Here is a 23,823-nt window from a genome sequence, read left to right on the forward strand (position 1 = left end):
TGAGCAATTAATCAACCCAAGAGTGAACAATATACAGACAAAGACAATTACAGTAAGGCAATAAGTTATAATGCCAGACCTACAGACTAAACGTCCAGCCTTAAAATTAATCTTGACTCTTTAGTTTTAAAAGATGAATAAATGACTAATAATGACTGTGTGTGTGTGGGTGTGTGTGGGTGTGTGTGTGTGTGTGTGGGGGGGGGGGGGGTGGAGCAATACTTCACTACTTCCGGCTACACTCACTAAACTGCATACGCTTTAATTTCCCTCCATTTCCGGTATTGTCCGGTGTGAGTCTGCGCAGCACGAGAGCAACCCGGAAATAACAGAAATGTATAATCTCATTTGTTTCTAATGGTCTTGGCAGGTAATATTCGGCTTCGTTGTTTAATATAGAAGTTTAAATGGCAATTGTGTTATGTTTGGAGGCTGACGTCAGGTTAAATGCAAGTTAAATGCACAAGTGACCAGGAGGTGATATTAATGCATTTTAATGCTGTGCGCTGAATGACGGCGTTCAAATTGAATTGAAATGTTCAATAGTTGTCGTCAAGTGATGTGTGATAAATTGATGCAAGGCAAACATTTGCTCATCTTCATGTTATGTTTTTTTTTAACAGCACCTTCTTGTGAGTCCCACTATGGCTGCTGCTGTGACATCAGAGGACCAGAAGTTCTGCTTGCGGGAGGTTCTCTCCACCTTCAAGGTGTGTCTGTCCGAAAACAACGAGGTTATTCTGGAAAACTACGTGTCTGGCTGGCGTGGGCTTGTAAAGTAAGATATTCTCTGTGCCTGTGTCAAACTCCTTCTACCTTGACTACAGTGAACAAACAAGTGTTTCTTGACAGGTTCTTGAACAGCCTGGGGACCGTCTTTGGCTTCATTTCCAAGGATGCTGTGAATAAGATCCAGATTCTGGTGAATTTGCTGAATGGAGAGACGTCCTCTCACTATATGACTGTGCAGTCCATGGTCCAGTATGAGCTTGACAACGGCCTGGTGGATCTGGACAAGCGAGGCAGCCACCCCGAGTCAGGCTGCCGTACTTTGCTGAGGCTGCACCGTGCTCTCAGGTGGCTGGAACTGTTTCTGGAGCGCTTGAGGACCAGCACGGAGGACAGCAAGACCTCCGCCATGTGCGCCGAGGCCTACAACGAGTCCCTGGCCGTGTACCACCCGTGGGTAGTGCGCAAGGCCGCAGGCATGGCCTTCTGCATGCTCCCTGGCCGCCCCACTTTCTTTGAGGTAATGAACGTGGGCCCGCCAGAACAGGTGGTGGCCATGCTGGGGGAAGCGGTGCCGCTCATTTCGCAAGTACACCAGGTCACTGAGGAACTTTACGCAAAGAACAACCTGCTGAACTTGCCATAGAAATATTCACTGTCAACATGGCTGCCACTAGTGACTGCTTATTGAGGGACTGCAATATCTGCATGGTGAGAAACTACATCCATATCGATTGTAAAATGCTGGTGTGGCTAAATTGCAACACATATTTGTAACTTATATTCATTAATTTCAATAAATACAAGTGTGATGTAATGTTTTTCTATTACGTCCGGTACAAATATTTTAGCATATAATCTATTGAATGTAGAAAACAGACTTGACCAAACGTATGCAATGTTGTTAACTGCTAAATGTTTGGACAACATGAGTTTTCTTCACCATGCTTATTATAGTAATGGTCGTTTTTATCATTCCATCCAAAATAAGTATAAGCTTTGTCACTGCATATGACGTCCTCTGCATGTTGGAGGTTGCTGTAATGATGCACTGAACTTGTTAGAAGTGACTTTTAAAAATAAATAAAATATGTGCTGAAAAGATAGTGGGAATATTGTGATCATGAGGGATACATTATTTAATATTTTTCCAATTTAAAGAAAGCATGGAAATCAAATCATTTTATTTGTAATTTGTTATATTTTGTTATTGTTTCTACTATTAAGCACTGTAGTTCGCTTCAGTCTGCTGCAGTTGCGCGCATTGGACACCAGAGGGCCCCCTTGCTGCAATGGACACATCGTTGTCGTGGCAACCAGGTTGCCATGGTAACAGCAGTAACGCAACGGAAACACTTCCTGTCCAGTGCGGAAAGATAGCGACTGTAAAGTTGAGGATTTATTTTCCTAGACTTAAATCTTGAGTCCAGGTCGAGTCGTTCATTTTAATATGGAGGATTTTGCAGGTTCATATGGATTCTGTGAGAAACAAATTTTCTGAAGTTATTGCAATGTATTAAGCGAGGCCAAAGTCCAAAAAGTCCGAAGGAGGGCCAAGCCGTGACCCAGGTACAGAACGTGGGCCGCCAAGGTCAGCTCAGACCACCAGAGGCCTCCGACCCAAATGCCATCCTACTGATGCTCAGTGGCCTCGCCATCCCAAGAGGGCGCTCTGGGATTCTCAACCGGTTTTTACATGAGGGAGTCAAGGTCGAATCCCAGTGTGACATCAGCACCACAGGGGGCACTTTGCTGCTGGCCATCCTAGCGCCGTGCGGCGGGAGGTTCGAGCAGTACTTTGACCCCTCAGACCCCATGTGGACGGTGAGGAACAGCGCAGAGGCCAGATTCGCGACCCGGTACGGCAAGGTTTCCATAGCAACCATGGACGTGCCTAGCAGGAGCTTCAGAGACTTCGAGCAGACTCTGGTCCAGTGTGGCGTCCACGACAGCTCAGTACTTTAAGTGACTGCCGCAACTAAGATCTTTTCTTTTTTTTATTTTCGTATTAAATTTTAAACGGTTTCTTTTAGAAAGAAACTTGTAAACGTAGATTTTTGTGGTTACAGATCAATAAATGACATTCTATTCTGATATTCAGTTGAAACAATTTGCGAAACCATCACGTTTGCTATGAGACACATGTTGCTGCAGTAGCATGTTTTACTGAACATGTTAATTACAAACCTGAAATGTGTTATATTGTTGGCTACATTTCTGCAATAGAGGGTGACCCTAAAGTCTGGAGAAAGAGGCAAAAATGCATATATTATACAATTATTTTTTAAAAATAGTACGGTATATCACACGACAATTAAAGCTCTCAGCAAATTAAATATCCTGGTTGTAAATAAGTGTCAGGAATAGCAGGGCGGACCTAAGGTAAAGTAGGCAATTGCCTTAGGCCCCCAACCAGTAGGGGCCCCCCAACCAGCTGCCCCGCCCCAACCAGCATGGGCCAGGGACACCACTGCCAACAGCACCCATATATATATTCATGTATAATTATGTTAGCATACTAAAATAACAGAACTTTTTTTTTTTTCGTTGACGGGGAAAGACGTGTATGGCAGGAGCTCTGTTGATGATACTGTAAATTTTAACTATTTTGGTGCTTTCCTGACTACACTTCATGAACCCAGGATCAGTGCTGATGGCTGAATCCCCCATCTGAATTCCTTTAACTTGGATAGTCGAGAGGTACAGATACAAGTATCCATACCTGCTAGCAAGTCTAGCTAATTAGCGAACTGCTGAAGTTCAAAGAGGTTGCTTAGCAACAATGTCAAACACAAAGGAAAATGATTCAGGGTCTGAATTCGCAGTGGACGCGGACATAAAAACAGAGTCAGCATACCATTTAGAGTTTATGAATACTACCAAGGAGTTCCTCGAGGGTAGAGAGATCACTCTACCACAAATAATGCAAGCAATTGAGAAACTGCATTCAATGGCAGAGAAACATTCAGCTTCAAATGTAGCTATAAGGAGGGCTATAACGTCTCTGGAAATAGATGTTCAGAGTAATAACAAAAACCTCCTTGAAGTCACAAGGGATGTCAGTAATGGTGTCAAACATTATGGCAGAAAATAGAGTACAGAGTAAGTCTATCACAAACATTATGGAAGAAAATAGAGCACAGAACAAGTATATCAAAAAAACTAAGAAAAGAAGTCAAATAGTTGCAAGATGAAAATGCAGACTTGAGTGCTGCTCTTAAGGAGGTTAAATACCCTATGGAAGATATCAAGGCTCTGCAGGACGATATTAAGGAACTGTTGAATGACAATGCTGCCTTGCGCTCTGCTCTTCAGGAAGCGATAAACCGTAAAGAAAATACAGCATTTTGCAAGGATGTTCGGGTTCTGCAGGATGATATCAGGGCATCAGTGGAAGATAATGCTGCCTGGCGCACTGCTCTCAAGGAGGCTATAAACCATATGGAAGCCACCTCACGTACTGATCTCAAGGACGCTAAAGACCCCACGGAGGAAAATAGAGTATTATGCAATGATATCAACATTCTACAGGATGACATCAAGGCACTATTGAAGGATAATGCTGACTTCCGCACCACCCTTGAGGAAGAGAAAGAAGCAAAGGAGAATATCAAGGAGCAAATTAAAAACTTCATTGACGAGATGGATCAGATGGCACGAATGAATGATGTGGTCCTCACGGGGCTCCAAATCACACCAAGTCAAGAGATGTTCCTACAATAAAGCAACAGATTGCTAACTTCCTACAATCGAAGGAGGTGGATGTCGATGTAAACAGTATTGACACTTGCGTCCCACTCCATGGCAGGAACAACACCACACCTGTCATCATTAAGTTCACCAACAGGGAATTCAAAACTGCACTGCTGAAACAGGGAAAGAAGCTAAGAGGCACCAACGTCTCCATAAATGAGCATCTGACAAAACGCAATTCCGACATCGCCAAGAAAGCACGAGACCTGAGGAAGCAAGGAAAGATTCAAAACACTTGGAGCACTAACGGGAAAATCTACATCAAACTAAAAGGAGGTGCAGGAGTCGCAAGAGTGCTTGTTGTCCAAGACATCAGCGATCTGGATCCATATTAAAGATCATATGACTATGACAATATGGATGATGGAGGAAACACCCTACAGGACAGACCAATGCAACGAGAAGGACTACATTCCATAGCAATAACCTTGACATAGTTAATAAAAGGAACTGTTGTATACAAACCCAGCGTCACTAGCAGTGCAATACCAAAGAGGATGTGGATATCAACAGGAGAGAAAGGACAAGATAAATAGAAAGGGAAAAGGAAAGGAGGAGGAGGAAAAAAATGGGAAAAAATATATATATACAGTATTTTTTTTTATCATTTGTGTACCTGTATACTGTATATGTAAATATGTGCGTACTTGTGTAGGTGCAGATGTATGTGTATATATATGTATGCGCGTGTTTGTATGTACACACATGTATGTATTAGCAATTGATGTGCTACGAAGAGGGGCTAGGATTAAATAAGCTCTGCTTCTTCCTACTCCTTTTCGGACATATGCATGTTCAAAATAAATTAAACCAAACCAAAGCCATCTGAAACCTAAATTCATATTATTCACCCTGTGAAGCCACTTACAATGAAGCGAATTTAGAAGGGCGGGTTTGAGAAGAGGAAACGGCGAGAGGACGCCAAAAAATATATTTCCTCCAAGTAATCCAAGCAATTAGTGATGTGGGTCCGGACCAGTTTCTCAAAGCACTTTGTAATTATTCGTCTAAGTGCCACTGGAGTCATTTAAGCTGCTGATGGTGTTCTGCTTGGGGAGTGAGACAAAGATTGAGGACTTCAGGAAGGAGGAGACAATGGCTTGACTCTGTGACTGGGTAAAGATCTTGGTGAAGACTCCAGCACCTGTGCGGAAATACCGTCAGAACCTGCAGATTCCCTTAGGTATTATTTCTTACATTTGTAGTGAAAAAAAAAATATATTTTTTACATAATAAATTATGTGTTTAACATATGTAACTAAATCTTATTTTTAATGCATTATTTTATAAATGTATTTGTATTTATATTGTATTTTTTAAATTTTAATTATTTTTTACATAAATATTCATGATTACATAAATTATTTTTTTGTATATCATTACGCTTTTCATGGACACCCTGTGGTTTTAAGATTGCAATAAGCTCATGCCACTCATTATGCCTTTTAATGGAATAATTTCAGTTTGGAGAGAAAGCACCAAAAGACGGTTTAAAGGCAACAGTGTGTTTATATATCATTGGTGTTTGTTGTCCTTATTCATGGACAACCATGCAGCTCACAGCAGCAAAATTGAAAGGATGACAAAAGAAAGTAGTAACCAGCGCCACTGCAGTCTGAAACAGACTAAATGTTTAGGCACACAAAAATATGCAATATTAACATTCCCAGTAAAACAACAAAAATCACTGCAAAACCACTGCAAACAAAGTAGTAGTACACAACAGCTAGCTTTGCGCTTAGCTTTAAGTCAACATTTAAATCAAAAGTGCATCAAAGAAACCTTCAGAAGTCTGCATAGTCAACATGTAATGTAAACAATGAACCTGTGGAAGAGCCACTGTAGATGAAAGTCACTGTGCTGAGTTGGTGCAACTGTTCAGTTGAGCTGTTTTTCCATTTCTTCAACATTCCCTGTTTCAAGTTTGGGGATTTTCCTGTCTGCAGGATGAATAAGGACACAAAGCTAATAATGATGTTTACAGGCTTTGTTGGAGAAGAAAGAGGAACGTACCAAAATGAATCTCGATTTGCCTGATGACCTCCATGCCGTGCTGGCTGTCCACCATGTTGATAGCAAAGCCTCGCCGGCCAAAGCGTCCCGTGCGGCCAATCCGGTGAAGGTACGTTTCGTTGTCGGCGTTCCCATCTCTGTCCACGGGGAGGTCAAAGTTGACCACCAGGGACACCTGCTCCACATCGATACCTGAGGGACAAAAACAGCAGTTGTCTTCAGTTAAGATGCTCAATGCTCAGTTCAAAGGATAAAATGCATGTGACCATGTGTTTGGCTTTTTCTTTGGCTTCTTCCAAAAAAAAAAAAAAGGAAGTTACATGAAGTTGACTCGCATTCAAAGCAATCAGACTGAGGGGGTGTGGTAACTTTAAAATTCAAGCAGTGAGAACCACTAGAAAAAGTGTGTGTCTGTAGGTGGAGTTGAACTTTGGAACACATTGGGGCTACAGCTCAAGCTATATTCAAATATTCATCAATTTAAATCAAGATACAAAGAAATGGTTTTGTCACAGTACATGAATGAGGAAAGAGATATTTGAATGTCACCTGGTGTTTCAGGTACTATTAGATATTATTCCAAAAGAAGGGTTATAGCTATGTAAATCCGAGATAACATTGTATAATAATCTCATCATAGCATGTACTGACCATATGACCATTTTATTTAATGTTGGTTCATAAAAATTCATCGTAACTGTGCAATATGATAACTAATAATGTAATACACTGTAATATAATTATTACCGGTATACTTGGATTTAATACTATAATAAGAATATCATACCTTTATATAATGTTAATGTTATAACCCACATCACACATATACAGTATATTATATTGCATATACTGTACATGATCTTCTATTTGGAAGCATAATTTACTTGCTTGATTATGACCATTATTATTATTATTATTATTATTATATCAATATATAACCTGTATAACCAATATATATCCTGATTTCAGGACCATAGACTAAATTGATCTTAAACAGAGGTAAAAGTGATTGTAGTAATTGAATGCATGAAAAGACATGCATACTGACAGAACTATGTTTTTGTTTGTTGCCCCAGATTAGGGCAGACAAGGCTCGGTTGCAAGCCTCCATCCTCTGGCAGCAAACCTCCAAAATTTTGTCTCTTTTAATGCACAGTATAGGACACTTGGCCAAGAGTGGTCGTGTTGCTAGAGAGCAGCCCCTCGCTGGCAGCAGGTTCACAAGCACTTTGCCTCTTTTAATGCACAACATGCTCTATCCAAAGTAATTATTATTACCATCAACACGAATAACCAATATATTTTTTAATTACAGTTCTTGTGCAGCTGATAGGTACCGGCAGGCAAAGCTGCACGCGGCTTCGGCTGTGGGATCAAGGCAAAAACTGGGGTGTGGGAGGAGTTTGGTGAGGCCATAGAGCACAACTTTCGGTTGGCCTCGAAGATGTTCTGGCAAACCGTCCAGCGCCTCAGAAAGGGGAAGCAGTGCCCGCTCCACACTGTTTACAGCTTTAAAAGTAGCACCAGAGCCATAATGGAGGCGGGAAGGCGCCTGTGTGAAAGTGTAGTATCCCACTGGACTGATGGGTGAGGACGGAGACCTTGGATTCAATTCTAAGTGGGACGGGAAGCCAGTGAAGAGATTTCAAAAACGGGTGATGTGATCATATGCACTGACCCCTGAGGGACACGATAGGTGACATTGTGGGTGTGTGACCTTGCTTTGCCCAGGGTGACGTGCTCATTCCTGTCGGTGAGATATGACGTGAACCAGCTATGTACATGCCAGAGAGTCCAGTTGTGTATTTCAGACGGTGAAGGAGGATGCTATGGTCGACTGTGTCGAAGGCAGCTGTTAGGTCCAGGAGGATGAGTAGGAATGGGGAGCCGGGACCTGATGCCATCAGGAAGTTATTGGTGACCCTGACCAAAGCTGTTTCTGTGCTATGGCCAGGGCAGAAACCAGACTGAAATTTTTGGTTGTTTTGTTTGAGGTCATGCTGAAGTTGTACTGAAACTGTTCTTCCAGAACTTTGGACAGAAATGAAAGAAATGGTCTTCAGGAGGGCTGAGGGAAAAGGGTCCAGAGCACAGGTGGTCGTCTTCATTTTGCTGATGACCTCCTCCACCTCCGTCTGTGTGACATCACAGAAGGAGTGGAAAGGCTGGACAGTCTCAGATGGTGGGTCGTCAGTTTGGGGAGACAGGACAGCGGTGGCAGAGAGGTTTGAACGTATGTTAGCAACTTTTTGTCAACCCCCCCCAAAAAAAACAAAAAAGGTGATATGCATATTGCACCTCTCCTCTGAGGTCTCAGAGTGAGAGTGAAGGGGGTGTGAGGAGGTGATTTATTGTGGAGAAAAGTTGTTTGGAGTTGCCAGGGCTGCTTTTAATGATGGTGGAATAAAACCTGAACTGTGCACCCTTCAGAGCGTTATTATAAATTACAGTCATCATAATTTAAGTCATCAACCTTTATAGTACAATTTGAATGTTATTGAACAAACTTCCCAATGAAAACAGTATTTGTTTAAAAAATAAAAGCTTAAAATGCACCGTTCCACATTATTATGCACAACAGACTTTCAAAGCATTTCACTGGTTAAGAACCGAAAATGGCCATTTGTTGAATTTGCAGCATAAGGGGGTCACATTTACTGAAAGCAAAAGCTATTTCAACTACTAACACTTTAACAGGCCAAGTTACAATTTAACATAAGATCCTTTCTTTCATATAACCTTCACTATTCTTACACTGAACTTGTGAGTTTTTGGAGCATGACCATTTAGAGCCTCGAGCTCTCTCGACAATGATTCCGATCCAAAACATGACTGAGCCACCTCCTTACTGACATCGCAGCCTTGTTGAGATATGCTGACCATACTGTCATACTCTCTTCATCCATCCAGACCACTCAAGCATAGCATATAGCATAGCAGAACTACCTGTTTTACTGTGCATATGACAATAAAACTCTTGAATCACGGTTGTACAGCCCTCATCAGTAAAAAGAAATGTTTGAAAATTAATCTTCATGTATTTGTTGGCCCGCTGCAACTGTTTCTGCTAATGACTATCGGTTAGGGGTGGCCAAACAGTAGGTTTATGCATAACTGCAAGCCTCTGGAGGAGCCGACGCCTTGAGGTTCATGGGACTTCAGAGGCACCAACAGCTTCAAATACCTGTTTGCTGCTTTGTAACGGCTTTTTAATCAGGTGCTCACTTGACTCAATAAATTTGTCTGCCAGAAAAGTCTCTCATTATGCCTTTATCAGCACAGTCACGGCTGTCATCTGAATCAGCCACAAATTTCTACACAGTACGAAGGTTTTTGTGAATTATTGAAAGTTTTCATGCCTTGTCCAAGGCATGGCGATATAATATTATATCATATTCTTTTTCTTTCCCATATTGCTTGAAATCTGTGGCATGCTTAATAATATGGAACATTATTTTCCGTTACTTTTCTTTTAGTCGCGCTCACCTGACAAAATAATTATGACAGTTGTCCGAGATTGATATCAGTAATCCAAAGAGCCCCAGGACACAATGCCATCAATGAATTTCATGAAAAAACAAAATATTTTATGTTTATGATACTAAAACCCTATTTGCATAATAATTTGGAACACAGTGTATATGTGATTGCAGTTGTGAACTCACACACTGCGTCAGAGTTGCTAGGTCTTGTGTGAAGCACAGACAAATTCAGACAAAAAAAAGAGGTTCAAATGTACCAAAGTTAAACACAGGTACTTAAGCCGTCAAAAACTAGCTGAGTTCCCCCTTCAAAAAAAGTTTGTTTGGCACTGGACTTTTGCCTCTCACCTCGAGAACAAACATTTGTTGTCACAAGAACCTTCTCCTTGCCGGTCCTAAAGCGTTCAATGATGTTAGCTCTCTGCTCCACAGTCAATTCCCCGCTCAGCAGTGCCACAACGTGGCCTTGCTTGGTCATGTGAGAGGACAATAAAGACGCCATCTTACGAGTCTGCACCGGGAAAAAAATTGAAAAAACACATCTTGTAATTTTACGAGCATGGATATAATTACCATGGTCACCTGCAGTACCTGAGACGATTATTATTATTATTTTTTTTAAAGACAGGAAATGTATGGAAAACTGAACAGCAGGGAGACTGGAAAGAAGAGCACACCGGGAGGGTTGACAAGTATGGCCCCAAATGGTGAGTGTGCTAACAGAAAAGCCTAACCAACCTAAACATTTTACATCTTGACTATGTAGCGGAAAAGAATTGACAAACCCGAGTGGTTGCAATTTACGATTAAAAATGAGAGAAGAGGAAGTGGCTAAATATTGCGACTGTCAATTTCCGGTAAGTGGGCAACAATGGTAATGGTTTATATACAGCAAAATTTGCCGCCTCAGGTGCACAGTGTACACAGTATACTTTAACTGTACTGACTATATTCCATTTGAGACACAACCCAAGTTTCAGTAAAATCAGCACTTTCCCCATGATGATTTGGTGCTACAAAGAGTAATTACAGTGGAACCTTCGTTCGCATCTTGTCATGTTTTTAATACACTGAGTGAGTCCAACCGTGTTTGTAGCGTATCCAAGGTCTCACCAACAATAACAAGTCGCTGCTTTTCTTATTGCTCATGGCTGCAAAATAACCCACAATGGAGCCAAAGAAAGTTGCAAGTGCCAGTACTTCTATATAGGAAAAAATAACTAGTGAGAACAAGTGGCATTAAAAAATGGATGGATGGATAGATCTAACTAAGAAAATAGCAAAACACGAAGGTGGTGTCTGTGTCTATGTGGATCTCGCTACCACATGGCCACCTTTGTAAACAATCATATCGTCAATGACGGTAAAAGTGACTTTAAATGTTAATTTCTCCTTTTCATTCGTCATTTCAAATTGTTCTATGCATGTAAATCTATAAAAAACGTTTGGGCTGTCTAAAACGGATTAATTGGATTTGCTTTATTTCTTATGGGGAAAAATTGATTACCGGTAGGTTACATTACATATACAGTTACAATACATTACAATTTGAGTTGTGCCTTCTGGAACAGATTAATGTCGCTAAACCAAGGCTTTTCAAAGTTTTCTCAAGATCAAGCATTAGCAAGTGTTTCTTTACAAAGTGGCACTGCCAACTAGTGGCCTGGAATGCACATGACACTCCATTCACTTGTTTTTGCAGCTCTGCGTGCAAAACCTAAATTCCCCAAACAGAATTAAACGGTACTGCAGGTTATGGTTATGAACTTATTTTGTCGAGTTCAGTTTTTAGCTTTGTGCTCAGTGCGCATTCACATACAAGTAAAAGGGGGCGTTGGACGTCATATTATCATATTCTACTTTCGCGCAGAAATGAAACCATCCCATAGGGTGTATTTTACACAAAATGAGCAAGTAATTATTATGGAGCATTAGGAGGAGCTAAAAAAGATTATCATTGCCAAAAAGCAACACTGTCAACAGAGTGAGAGGACAACTGTCTTTTCATTTTTGAATGATGTCTATATTCCATCCATCAATTTTTTATGCCGCTTCTCCTCATTATATTGTTTTCATATTTTACTAATCTCAATAGTACAATTTGTGTGTGTGTTTTATTGAAAGCGAGGCTGAGTGTGCGCAGGCTATAAAATGTTATGGTTTTTTTTGTTGTTGTTGTTGTTCTTTTACTGTGTAAGGATAAACACGCAAATCTACTGTCTCTGTACAATGAAAGACTTTTTTGCAGCTAGTAACTCACATTGCCCTATACGTAAAACCATTTATCCGTTTGGGCAAATTAATATTTCACATTGTATTTTATTCCTGATGCTCGGCTTAAAAAGTGAGATGATTTAGCATATTCCCTTGACTGAAAATCTATCTTGCTTATAGATGGATAATATCATCAGGGAATGCTAGTGGCGCAATCTTTTTAAATTTTCCATTTATTTATTTTTTTCCCCCCATGGTGGGGACCAGGTTATGAGTTTAGCCTAATACCATGGTGATACAGCTGCTTTAAAAGAGAGTCACCTTCGCTGAACAGACAAGTCCGGCTTTACGCTCAACACAGCTCGCTAACCCACTAACCTCACTTCCCAAAATACACCCCCAAGACTGCACTGTACATGATTACGGTAAAGGACTTACATGGCAGAAGATCATGGCTTGTGCCACAGTCATACTCCCGTAGAGTTCACACAGAGTGGTGAACTTGTCCTCCTTGCTCCTGCAGAGCACATAAAACTGTTTGATGGTGTCCAGCGTCTCCTCCTCACGTCGCAAACGGATGATGTTGGCCTCTGGAACAATCATCTCTGCAAACCGCCATACCTCCTCCTCGAAGGTGGCCGAGAAGAAGAGCATCTGACAGTCCTTTGTTAGTTGCCTGCGTGAGTTGGCAAGCACAGTGGAACCTCGGTTGGCTTCACACACAACTTGCACAAAGTCAGTAGGAATCCTAAAATATTCAGTTACAATAACAAGCCGTAAAACACAACTCATACATCCTGTGTCGCGCACACACACAGCCGTAATAGCATGCTCCGCTAAACTAAGCTTACCCAGACAGTTTACACTGGCCATTGCTGTACGTGAGCTCACACGTGTATGACAAGTAAGAGTAAGTTTTTTCGGCGACTCAGTTTGAGGTAGCTGTGTCGATATGTTTGGTGGGGGAGGGAGTTGGTGTGTGTTTGTGAGGACATGCCGCCATGAATGAGTGGTCTACTGAGCAAATATTTCCCCCCAAAAAACATTCCTTCTCCTCATGGCAGTATTTCATTCACACAGTCAAGATTCCGTGTTTCACAGTAGATTTTGTTTTTATTGGCCAATTCCACAATTCCGTCCGCGATTCTGTTCACGCAGAAATTATAGGGCTTCGCTAATTCATGTGGAAGATCACTTACTGTTATTGTGCATATTGCTCTGAAATAATGCTCTGATAATCATGTAACTGCTCATATTTGTCTATTGCGTAGTTCTTGGCTGACATGCTACTCAATTTGCACATTTGTTTCTTCTGATTTGGCGGACTTTTTGCCACTTTCACTAAACAGGAGAAAAAAAAAGCCAGCGCAGACATGCTGAAGCATAATTCAGCATTAACACACATGAATTTCAGACCAACAGCTGAGTAGCCATGCCAACACTTTAAAGCGCAAGCAGAGCTACAGTCATGGAAAAAATTATTAGACCACCCTTGTTTCTTCAGTTCCATGTTCATTTGAAGATGCCTTATACAACTAAAGGTACCTTTGTTTGGACAAATATAACAATGACAACAAATATAGCTCATAAGAGTTTTGGCAGTACAATGCTATAGCTGTTCATTTAAGAACTTAGGTGATTTTGGTTATTATCAAGAAAACCATGGAAGTTGCTAGATATCAGCTCTTAAATTAAACTCTTATGAGCTATATTTGTTATCATCATTATATTTGTCCAAACAAATGTACCTTTAGTAGTACCAGTCATTAAAATGGATCAATAAACTGAAGAAACAAGGGAGGTCTAATCATTTTTTCCATGACTGTAGACAGAGCTGCTAAATTCTGGCCACTCATGATACTTCAATTGCAGAAACAGATGTTACTGACAATGTTTTTTTGATGCGATGCGGCTGTTATTTGCTTTTGTAGACGTTGAAGTTAGTTAACTAGAGCCTTTACAGTATGCTGCAATTGAGCAAAATTAGATATACTGTTTATAGATCCATTTGTTTTATTTTCTGTACATGTTTTTGCATGTTTTATGGTATCCTTCCACCTAAAAAGCAAACGATTGAATAAGATATTGAGTAGATATTTGTTGTACAGTACCTGTGGATGCGGATGCTCTGGTCACGATGACCCTGAGTGGCGATCATGACATCAGCCTCGTCCAGCACAAACATGGTGATCTTTTTGGGATCTATGAACTTCAGCTTGGTGCACCAGTCCTGGATGGTGCCCGGGGTTCCCACGACGATCTGCTCCTGCAACTTACTGCCTCGCTCCACTGGGTGGAAATGCAGGCACATGTGTCATTCATCAGCTAGAAACCCTGCGGAGTGGGTGGAGAGGGCGTGATATTCTTACCTCGATTGCCTTGGATGCCGTATGCCAGCTTGACATTGGGGTAGTGTTTGCCCATCTGCTCCATCACCTGACCGATCTGCAGGGCCAGCTCATATGTTGGCGCGATGCAAAGAGCCTGGAGGAGAAAAAACAAAACAAAACAAAAAAAGGCTTTCAGTCAGTGAGCAGTCAGCAGGTAAATACGGCAGCAGGTCACGTGGCCTACCTGGGTCCACTTGTGGGCGGGGTCGACGTGGCTGAGCATAGCCAGTGAAAAAGCAGTAGTTTTTCCTGTGCCTGACTGGGACTGGGCAATGAGATTCTGAGGTCTGGAAGCAAAGAAAAGAGGCTTTTTTCCCTTTCCCATTTCATTTTCAGAACTATGATTTTAAAAAGGTCCTGGAAAACTCCAGCTTGGCTAAAAGATGTTGCTTTTTTGCAAGAGTGGGAATGGCTGCACATTAGCAGGTTGTCTTGTCTTGAAATGACAGTTTACAGTTACAGAAGTTTAAGTACCACCTATTGCTTTGGCATAGGCTTAGGGTTAGTTAACTCCTAACACACCGTAACCTGAACCCTTTCTTAATCCCAGAGAAGGAATGGAAGGAAAACCTTGGCTGTGTTTCGATTCAAGCGTTTCTGTACTTCATATGTATCACATGTACGTATACTAATGTACACTGTGTTTCAGACGGCACAACATTTGACAGTGTAGTATTGTCCCAAACCTACAGTATTACCGTTGTTGCGTACTTATTGGAATTGACAATAGCAATTATTTAGCTGCTACCTCTTTCTTATTCTCTCCTATTTTTGAATTAAGACCACTCATGTTAGTCCCTTGCCTCACGCTATGTAGCCAAGATGATGATCGAGGGTGATTAGGGTCCATCGCTGCCCACTCATCATTTGAGGTGTGTTGAGTGCAACATCAGGGTAGTGACAATGCACTACATTTTGTCGTATTTCTCAGTGTTAATGCACTCATGCACTAAAAAGTACTAGGGGTCTCACGAGACACCCAACTCACAAGACGATACACGAGACTGGGTCTGTGAGAACTAGATGAGACAAGATTTGAACACTAATTTTAAGAAGTCGAATGAAAAAATATGACTGGACAAATTTTATGGCTTTCTTTATAGTCGGGTGGCTACACTCAAGTGATGGGTTGAGGAGCTCAGTCATCTGGTAGAGCTCAGAGTAGAGCTGCTGCTCCTTCACATTGAGAGGAGCCAGTTGAGGTGGTTCGGGAATCTAGCCTGGATGCCTTCCGAACGCCTCCCTGTTGAGGTGTTCCGGGCATGCCCAGCCGGGAGAAGGCCCCGGGGCAGACCGAGGACACGCTGTAGAGATTATGTCTCACAGCTGGCCTGGGAACGCCTTGGTGTCCTCCGGTGGAGCGGGAGGAGGCGGCTGGGGACCGGGACGTCTGGGCTTCCCTACTGAGACTGCTGCCCCTGTGGCCCGGACCCGGATAAGCGGAGGGAAAAGTCAACATTTTTAGACCAAATAAATCACTGTTCTAATATATAGTCAACGGGACCCTGCATTGCAGGCATGGCCATAATAATGTATCATAATAATGTAATATTTCCTTTAAAATGTCATCTTTCACTCTGTAAAGTTGCGGAATTCGGTTTAGTTTGTGACATTAATAGTTCCAGCTTGTCGTTTACTATGCCAGCTCACTGTTTTTGTCTTATCTAATTGTCTCTGTCTATTTACATCAGGACTGTCCAACTGTCCTTGGATAGTTATAACAACAATAATAATAAGAAGAAGAAAAATAAGAATACAAATAATAATAAGAAGAAGAAACAACAACATATTTAAAAGGCAAATCTTTGTTTTTATTAGTTATCAGTGTCAACATTTCAGGTTTTTCTAGTTACATTATGCCTTTTTGCTTTATTTTTCCACTTTTGCTAAATGCGTGATGCAAAAAAACACTTCTTGTGTTAATGTGCACCACTACTTGCTAAATATAGCAACCAGGTTGCTATATTGTCAACACGAATCTTGCTCTATGTATGAGGTGTGTCATGAACAGGAGTTTGTACCATCATTAATGTTTATGGTGATTAATAGTAATGGCGATTAAGGATACAGACAAGTCCCAACATTTACGTGTTTTGAGCTCACAAATCTTAAGCAACTTTGCTTACTACAGCTTCTGCTTGGCTATTAAAATGGTGACAATAAAAAAACAGCCACACTTGCTGATGCTGGGAACACAGAGGTAGGTTGAATTGCAAAGTTTAAAGTGTGTGTACAGCACTTATAGTGCAGTTCCAATCCTTCCTCACGCACTGCCTCTTTTTTAATCTCGTGAGATCACCCCGAGAAAGTACACAGTTGTGCAACTGGAAACGCAGACCTTCAGTGTTAAAACATTTGGACATTTGATCAGTAATAAATAGAAATGATACCTCAGTTACCAAATTATTCTGTTTATGGGCAAAGATGAGTGTAAAAATGGACATACGGCTGTGCCAGCATCATAGGGAGAGCCTTCTCCTGGATCCTGGAAGGCCTGTTGAAGCCCATGTCGTAGACCCCCCTCAACAGCTCCGGTTTCCTATTCATAAGGGGTGGGGTGTGGGTGGGAAATAATTAGAAACCAGAAATTCCCACTCTCACTGTAGTAGAGGGTGAATGCTGAATAAATAATGATGTTTATGTCAGGCCGATTTTGAGCCTGATTCCCTCCTTCCAGTCAGTTTCAGCTTATTCAAAACTATGCTGCCAGAATTATTACCAACACCAATACTCTGACCACATCACACTTGTTCTCTCTAACCTCCACTGGCTTCCTGTCCAACAACGCATTCAATATAAACTCCACTTCATAACCTTCAAAAGGACTCCATAACCTGGCACCCGCATACTTGCATGACCTGATCTCCCCCCACATGCCGTCCTGCTTACTCCATTCATCATCAGCTGCCCTGCTCGTCGCTCCTCGTTTTCAGGCTTTAAGCTGCTTAGCACCCATACTCTGGAACGCTCTTCCACTACACATCTGTCTACTATTTTTTAAAATCACAACTTAAAACTCACCTGTTCAAAAGTGCTTACTCCTCTTGACCTTGGATTTTGTCTGTGCGTGTGTTGAGTGTCCAACTGTTTCCCCTTTGTATTTTTTTTTTAAATGTTTTATTGTGATTATTTTTTTGAATGTAAGGTGACCTTGGGTGTTTTGAAAGGTGCCAACAAAAACTGTTATTATTGTGTTGGCAAAGCAATGTGAAATAGGTGGCTCTTAAAAATGATCTTGACAGATTATGCTGTGGAGTAGTGTGCACTCTGGTTTGTTTTCTTTTTTAATCTGCACGGAAAATGGTCAGAGCCGCCAACTGTACATATTTTCATAGTTCAATATTTAATGCCAAGAATACTGATGTCTGTGGTCAACACAGACGATGGCCAAGCCTCAGACTTTATGACCATCAACAGCCAATCAAGAAGCCAGCTGACTGAAAAAGTAACATTAACAAATAACAGCGATCAGCCACAGCACAAAATTTAAAGTGAGACAGACTTCAGAAATGAAGACCAACTTGTTGTTTAAATGTGTCTTCCATGCTCTACCACAATAGAGTTGGCAACGACAACAAAAATTGCCAGATAAGATAACAGATTATTTCAGCTTCTTCTTTTTAGGTTCCAGCCTAAGTGTAAGTGAGTGAGCTCTGTGGCTCATTGCTGCCGCTCACAGGTCAGTCCAGGTACTACGCAGGTCACAAACTGTTGGTGGACAGGTGGTAATTTGTGTGGTGTGCACAACACAAGTGAGTAGCAAAATAATTGTGTCTTATCTACAGTCAAAAATGGTGGTAGTAGCGTGCATGAGTGCTGCTGTTCATTATAAGGTCATACAAAATTCTTAAACACAGATAAAGTGAGGAAATAGCATACATTTTTGCACAAAATGCATACATTTTATAGATGTATGTTGTAAGTGATGTAAGTCAATTAATTTTAAATTTTCCCACAATGGAGCCAAAGTTTCAAGTGCCAATATTTTCATAAAAGGTGAGACACAACATCAAATAAAAAAAAATAAAAAAAACTCGGAGCACAACACAAAGGTGGTGTCTGTGTAGATCTTACTTCCCCTCCTGCCTGCCTCACAGTCGTCTTTGTCAACAATCAAGTCTTCAAGGTAAAAAGGACATTAATTGTTCATTTATGCATTTTGAATAACGGTGAAACTATTTTTTTTCCTGCTGTTGACTGGAAAGGACGTACATGGCAAGAGCTCTGCTGATGATACTAGAAACATGAACTAGCTTGGTGCTTTCCTGACTACACTTCACAAAAGCAAGATCAGAACTGCTTGCTTGACTCCTTCAACTTTAACTCGGACTGGTGAGAAGTACAGATTCATTGGAATAAACTACTTAAAAGTGCTGACAGCAGCTAGAAAGTTCAAAGCTAGCCAAAAAGCTAGCCAAACACAATGCCCAATGACACCGGCCCCGGAATTACGGATTGAAAATCACAAATCGTGTCAGTTTGGCTGTTGGATGAGGAGGACGAGACTCGAATGACAAAACAGTTCAAAAATTTAACATTCTGGAGAGCAAAAGTGTTATATTACACGCCTAGAAGAAAGAGATGAATGAGATATAAGAGTGTAGTGCAGCACAAACAGAGCAAAAATCGAGGTGTCCACAATCACTAATTATGCAAGACAAAGCAATATTTTGATGAGTGTGGGGTTTCCGCTCCATGTAAATGATTGTGGTGGTGCGCCACTACAAAATAGAAGCCGCCACACCTTAAAAATCGTTTTTTTTCTTAACTTGAAAACAATTTTAAGTAATTTATCATATGAAGGTACACTCCTGATCAAAATCTTAAGACCAGTTGAAAAATTGCTAGAATTTCCATTTTGCACATTTTAAAATGTATTGCTTTTTGATATGATATACTCTCATTATTATGCCACATAATTAATGAAAAAATGGTCTCAAAAGATGTCAATATCAATTATCGACAATAATTTGTAGGACAATTATAGTCCAGCAAAATTTGTTATCGTGACAAGTCTAATGCAGATCATTAATATCTTTAACAAGCACTATTGTGCCTGCTAATCCACCATTTAGCTTGATGTAGATTTTGCCGTTGGTGCTCCAAGTACCTATCTTTCCCCGCTTCTTCAAGGCTCGTGCTTTCTGGCCAATGTAAGCGTTGCATTTTGTCAGATGCTCATTCATGGTGACGTTTCTATCTTTCAGCTTCTTTCCCTCTTTCAGCAGTGCAGTTTTGAATTCCTTGTTGGTTAACTTAAAAATGATGACGGTTGCGGTGTTGTTTCTGACATACCGTGGGATCCAAGTATCGATGGTATCGAAATCTACATCCACCTCCTTTGATTGCAGGAATTTGGCAATTTGTTGCTTTGTTGAAGCAACATCCATTTAATCTAGTTCTCTGTTCTGGACTGCCCTGGCTCTTGTCCTGTGTGTAATTCGGAGCCCTGTGAGGATCACGTTCATTCATGCATTCTGATCCATCTCATCGATTGTATTTTTCATTTGCTCAATGATATTTTCCTTTGCTTCTTTCTCGTCGTCAAGAGTGGTGCGCAAGGCAGCATTATCATCCAAGTAGTAACTTGATATCATCCTGTAGAACCTTCATATAATTGCGTAGTGCTCTATTTTCCTCCATAGGGTTTTTAACCTCCTTAAGAAGAGCGCAAAGCAGCATTATCATCTTGTAGTACCTTGTTATCTTGTAGTGCCTTCGTATTCTTGCAGTGCTCTAAGGTTTATGACTTCTATGACCTCTTCAGGTCGTCAAAATGGGTCTCAGATTTTTTTTTTTTTTGGTAAGGATGATGTTCTGTGATTGTACACTTCCAATTTGTGTTAGCAGGCCCCTTAAATCTAGAGCTGCAATTATCCAATTAACCGACAACTATTTTGGTAATGGATTGTTTCATTTAAAAATTTACTGTAAATATCCTGATTTTAGCCTCTCAAATGTGGCTATTTTTTAATTTCCTTAGTCATCCATAAAAGCAGACCCATTATCTTTGTGTTTCAGGCGAAACAAGATAGTCACACACATCAGCTTTGACTTTGGAAATGCGCAAACCGACATTTTTGCCTCTTTCTGATATCTTGCGAAGCAAACCACTGCAGAGTTATGTGCATAGAGCGTGCGTAAGAATATTCCCACCCAAACTATGGGATTTATCCACTTGTTCTTGTGCGTAAGAAAATGCGTACATTTATGCACAACTCTTATCAAGCGTGCACACTAGGGATGTCCCGATCCGATCTTCAGGAGCGGGATCGGCTGTTGATCCGCTGTATTTGTGAAGATCGGATAATATCGGCTTCCGACACAAGATCGGGCCGATCCGGTTGCCGTATCACGTTCTGAACCCTGACGCTCATACAGCGGTGCGGCTAATTTATGGCTAAATTCTAATCTCGTTTCATCCCCTTTAAGGCCCGGTCACAACGCCCAAACTTAGGCCTAGCGAACCCAAGCGTTCACAAACTTGCGTCTAGTGGCGCCAAACTTTGACTGGGCGTTGTTGGAGCGGTAATGAACTTTGCCGTGGCGAAAAATTGCCCGCTCCTCACCGCTCGCAATTTTGTGCAGCTCAAAACATTCGGAGCAGTAGGAGGGACCATCAGCGGTGGCCGAGCGTATACGGCGTTGCCTTAACGGGGGCCAACTTCTGTTAAACGGTGGTGAACGGTTACGAGCGGTGATGAATTTTTTTCACCGCTCCAGGAACGCGACAGCAAAGTTTGGGCGGTGTGACCGGGGCTTTACTTCAGAACTACTACTAATTGTTTAGATACTGCGCCGCTCGCGAGTCAATGAGGAAACAGTAGCTCTTTCTTTGGCAGGAGCCAATCACGAGCTATCAGTTCACTCACAACAAGCTTGCCAACCCACTGGAAATTGCAGGAGGTCAGTATATATTAGGGATGTCCCTATCCGGTCTTCAGGATTGGGATGGGCTGCTGATCCGCTGTATTTTGAAGATCGGATAAAATCGGCTTCTGACACAAGATCGGGCTGATTCGGTTGTTGTATCACGTTCGTGACTCTGAGCCAAACTCCAACATGGTACGTGCAGTAATGCACCTCAAAGCTGTTTGCCACTCGAATTGCACCACCCACAAGAATAACAAAACAACACCACCATGTAGACATGTCCGTGGTGTACCGTGGTGAAGTTAGCTTCACGTTGGACGTTGGATATTCGGCTCTGTAGCTACCGCAGTAGTTCCCTCTAACTGTGCCCGGATTGCAGCATCATGATGAAGGGAGCTCGCACGGGAAGTGCCGCTCTAACTGCTGGTTGATAACAAGGACCTTACAAACACTACTAAACTTGTTGAAACGGTGTCGAAAACCTTTGGAAACTCCTCTGTTATGGAGCGTGAATGGAAGCTAGCGGGGTTCACTTAGTTTAGCTAGTACAGCTGTGTGTGTGTGTGTGTGTGTGAGACTCAGGCTGGATGAGTATATTTTCACTGTGTTGTGTTTTACTGCTTTAATGTAAGGACCATTTTACATTTCCCAACCGACGACGTGCAGGTTCTGAGTGAAAAAAGACGAGAGGCATGTTTAGATTCCACCCGGTGCGTATAAACCATCAATTGCCATTCTGAATAGACACGCAATACATTCCGTCTTTCAAAATAAGAGCGCTCTTTGTCACATTGTCATTGTTGTAATTGTGTAAACAAAATAAGGGTGTCATTAAAATATCTTACTTTAATAAGGCGATTGGAATGACATCTGTGACTCCGTCTTCCTTACCTACAAGCACGGGCATAACAGTTTGTTGAAGATTTTGTAGCAATATGTGCTGAGGCTGACATCCCATTAGAAAAGTTAGCTAAGCTACAAACATTTCTCAATTACTGGACAAAAAGGGCCAATGATGTACTGCATCATTAAATGTAAGGATTTTTGCATTTTATTCACTAACCCAAATAGCACACACTCTATGCTGGTAAAATAAGTGGAAAAGGTAAAAAACAGAGAAAACAAAATTTGGGGAAAAAATAAAACAGATTTCATAGGGCCCTGGTTTGTTATTCTGAATCACACCACAAATTGATCTATAACCATGTCAAATGATTAGTCCTACCCTAAAAGTATTTTGCTGAACTGTACTGAAGGTGTTATCGTTTTAAAAATGGCTGGGATTGAATGAGTTAAATATGTCCAAGTTGTCCCTTGACAACATAGAATAAAATACTTAATGAAATGTAAGGGCTAGACTCGTTTTCGTCAAATACTGTACAATTCGGTTTTGCCCGATTTACCATTTATGGCACTGTCCAGATGTTTCTTCGGGCTTCTGATTAAAATGGATTTGAATGGGGTGGTTATTTCATGGCCATTGGTGTTTACGTACTGTATATTTTGATGAAACTGTTACAAGTAAGTTATGTTAAGTAGTGTGGACCGAGCAGCACTCACAGGCGAAGCTCCTCGAAGGTCTTGACGGAGAACAGTGGGGAGGTGGGGTCCCTCTGCAGGACCTCCACTTCGTTCCGGTTCCTCACCAGACAACGGCGGATCATTTTGTTGAGCAGGGACACTTCAGCCGGGTCTATTTTCTCTTCTTCACACTTTCCACTTCGTTTGCTTGTGGTCAGCTCAACGTTTCCTACGCAGCCACCACCACCATATTAACCATGGGACGGGGGAAAGTGAAAAATTCGCTTACCGTTGATATCTCTGGTGAAGCTCCGTGGACGACGCACTCGATCCATCTTCTTTGCTGACTCAGCCTGGTGAGTAAAAGTCGACATTAGTTAGTTTGAATGCGTGTCGAAAGTGCTAGTCAAACTTTAAGCTAGCGCCCCCTCCAACAGGTTAGCATCCTCAAACTAAATCACCTGCACAGGCGCCGTGCTCGCATCTTGCATGTCAGCCTCAAGCGCCCACGACTGCTCGAACATTTCAAAATGTCGGCTGCTAACTTTTTTGTTCACACAAGTCAGACTTCTCTCAGCAAAACTTTGTCCTAAAGTCAGCGATAGCGAGGTGACAAATTAGTGCCAACTTGCTCTGACCGCTGTGCTTGTGATGCTTTCACTGGCATCAGGGAGGGATGGGAGTTTTGGGCTTGGCCGCCATAAAAACGGCCTGCAAAGTAGATCAAGGCGACTTTGATTCTACCTTTACCTCCTTACTTCTAGTACGCTCATTTTCTCCGTGTCCGGAACAGAGGGAAAAACGCGACTTTTATTTCGGATGGAATCAGCAAACGCTCAAATCACTTG

The 23,823-nt window shown here is 41.6% G+C and overlaps 2 protein-coding genes across 4 annotated transcripts; one reads left to right on the forward strand and one right to left on the reverse strand.

The window, feature by feature from the left end:
* The first annotated feature begins 278 nt into the window (after window positions 1-278).
* cptp (ceramide-1-phosphate transfer protein) lies at window positions 279-1,835 on the forward strand. 2 transcript variants are annotated; one of them, XM_054789924.1, is made up of 3 exons: window positions 279-370; window positions 624-778; window positions 853-1,835. In XM_054789924.1, the coding sequence occupies exons 2-3, from the start codon at window positions 645-647 to the stop codon at window positions 1,373-1,375; spliced, it is 657 nt and encodes a 218-aa protein (XP_054645899.1). In that variant the 5' UTR covers window positions 279-370; window positions 624-644; the 3' UTR covers window positions 1,376-1,835. The 2 variants fall into 2 exon arrangements, with proteins under 2 accessions (XP_054645899.1, XP_054645909.1); XM_054789934.1 differs by having other exon boundaries at window positions 287-336.
* A 4,136-nt stretch (window positions 1,836-5,971) lies between these two features.
* ddx19a (DEAD-box helicase 19a) lies at window positions 5,972-23,645 on the reverse strand. 2 transcript variants are annotated; one of them, XM_054796543.1, is made up of 11 exons: window positions 23,437-23,645; window positions 23,265-23,328; window positions 23,015-23,204; window positions 17,028-17,120; window positions 14,766-14,868; window positions 14,561-14,675; window positions 14,303-14,480; window positions 12,630-12,867; window positions 10,326-10,488; window positions 6,496-6,687; window positions 5,972-6,422 (listed from the first exon to the last, which is right to left on the reverse strand). In XM_054796543.1, exons 1-11 carry the CDS (start codon window positions 23,497-23,499, stop codon window positions 6,361-6,363), a joined length of 1,461 nt encoding a protein of 486 aa, XP_054652518.1. In that variant the 5' UTR covers window positions 23,500-23,645; the 3' UTR covers window positions 5,972-6,360. The 2 variants fall into 2 exon arrangements, with proteins under 2 accessions (XP_054652518.1, XP_054652527.1); XM_054796552.1 differs by having other exon boundaries at window positions 5,972-6,447.
* Between the last annotated feature and the right edge of the window lie 178 nt (window positions 23,646-23,823).

Source organism: Dunckerocampus dactyliophorus, chromosome 1 (assembly GCF_027744805.1).
Source record: "Dunckerocampus dactyliophorus isolate RoL2022-P2 chromosome 1, RoL_Ddac_1.1, whole genome shotgun sequence".
NCBI classification, from domain to species: Eukaryota; Metazoa; Chordata; class Actinopteri; order Syngnathiformes; family Syngnathidae; genus Dunckerocampus; species Dunckerocampus dactyliophorus.

Coding starts and splice junctions, on each gene's coding strand:
- cptp (XM_054789924.1), top strand. CDS start 645: ATGGCTGCTGCTGTGACATCAGAGGACCAGAAGTTCTGCTTGCGGGAG. Junction 779..852: donor GGCTGGCGTGGGCTTGTAAA/GTAAGATATTCT, acceptor GTTTCTTGACAG/GTTCTTGAACAGCCTGGGGA.
- ddx19a (XM_054796543.1), bottom strand. CDS start 23,499: ATGTTCGAGCAGTCGTGGGCGCTTGAGGCTGACATGCAAGATGCGAGC. Junction 14,869..17,027: donor CCTATGATGCTGGCACAGCC/GTATGTCCATTT, acceptor CTTTGCTTCCAG/ACCTCAGAATCTCATTGCCC. Junction 12,868..14,302: donor CAGAGCATCCGCATCCACAG/GTACTGTACAAC, acceptor CAACTCACGCAG/GCAACTAACAAAGGACTGTC.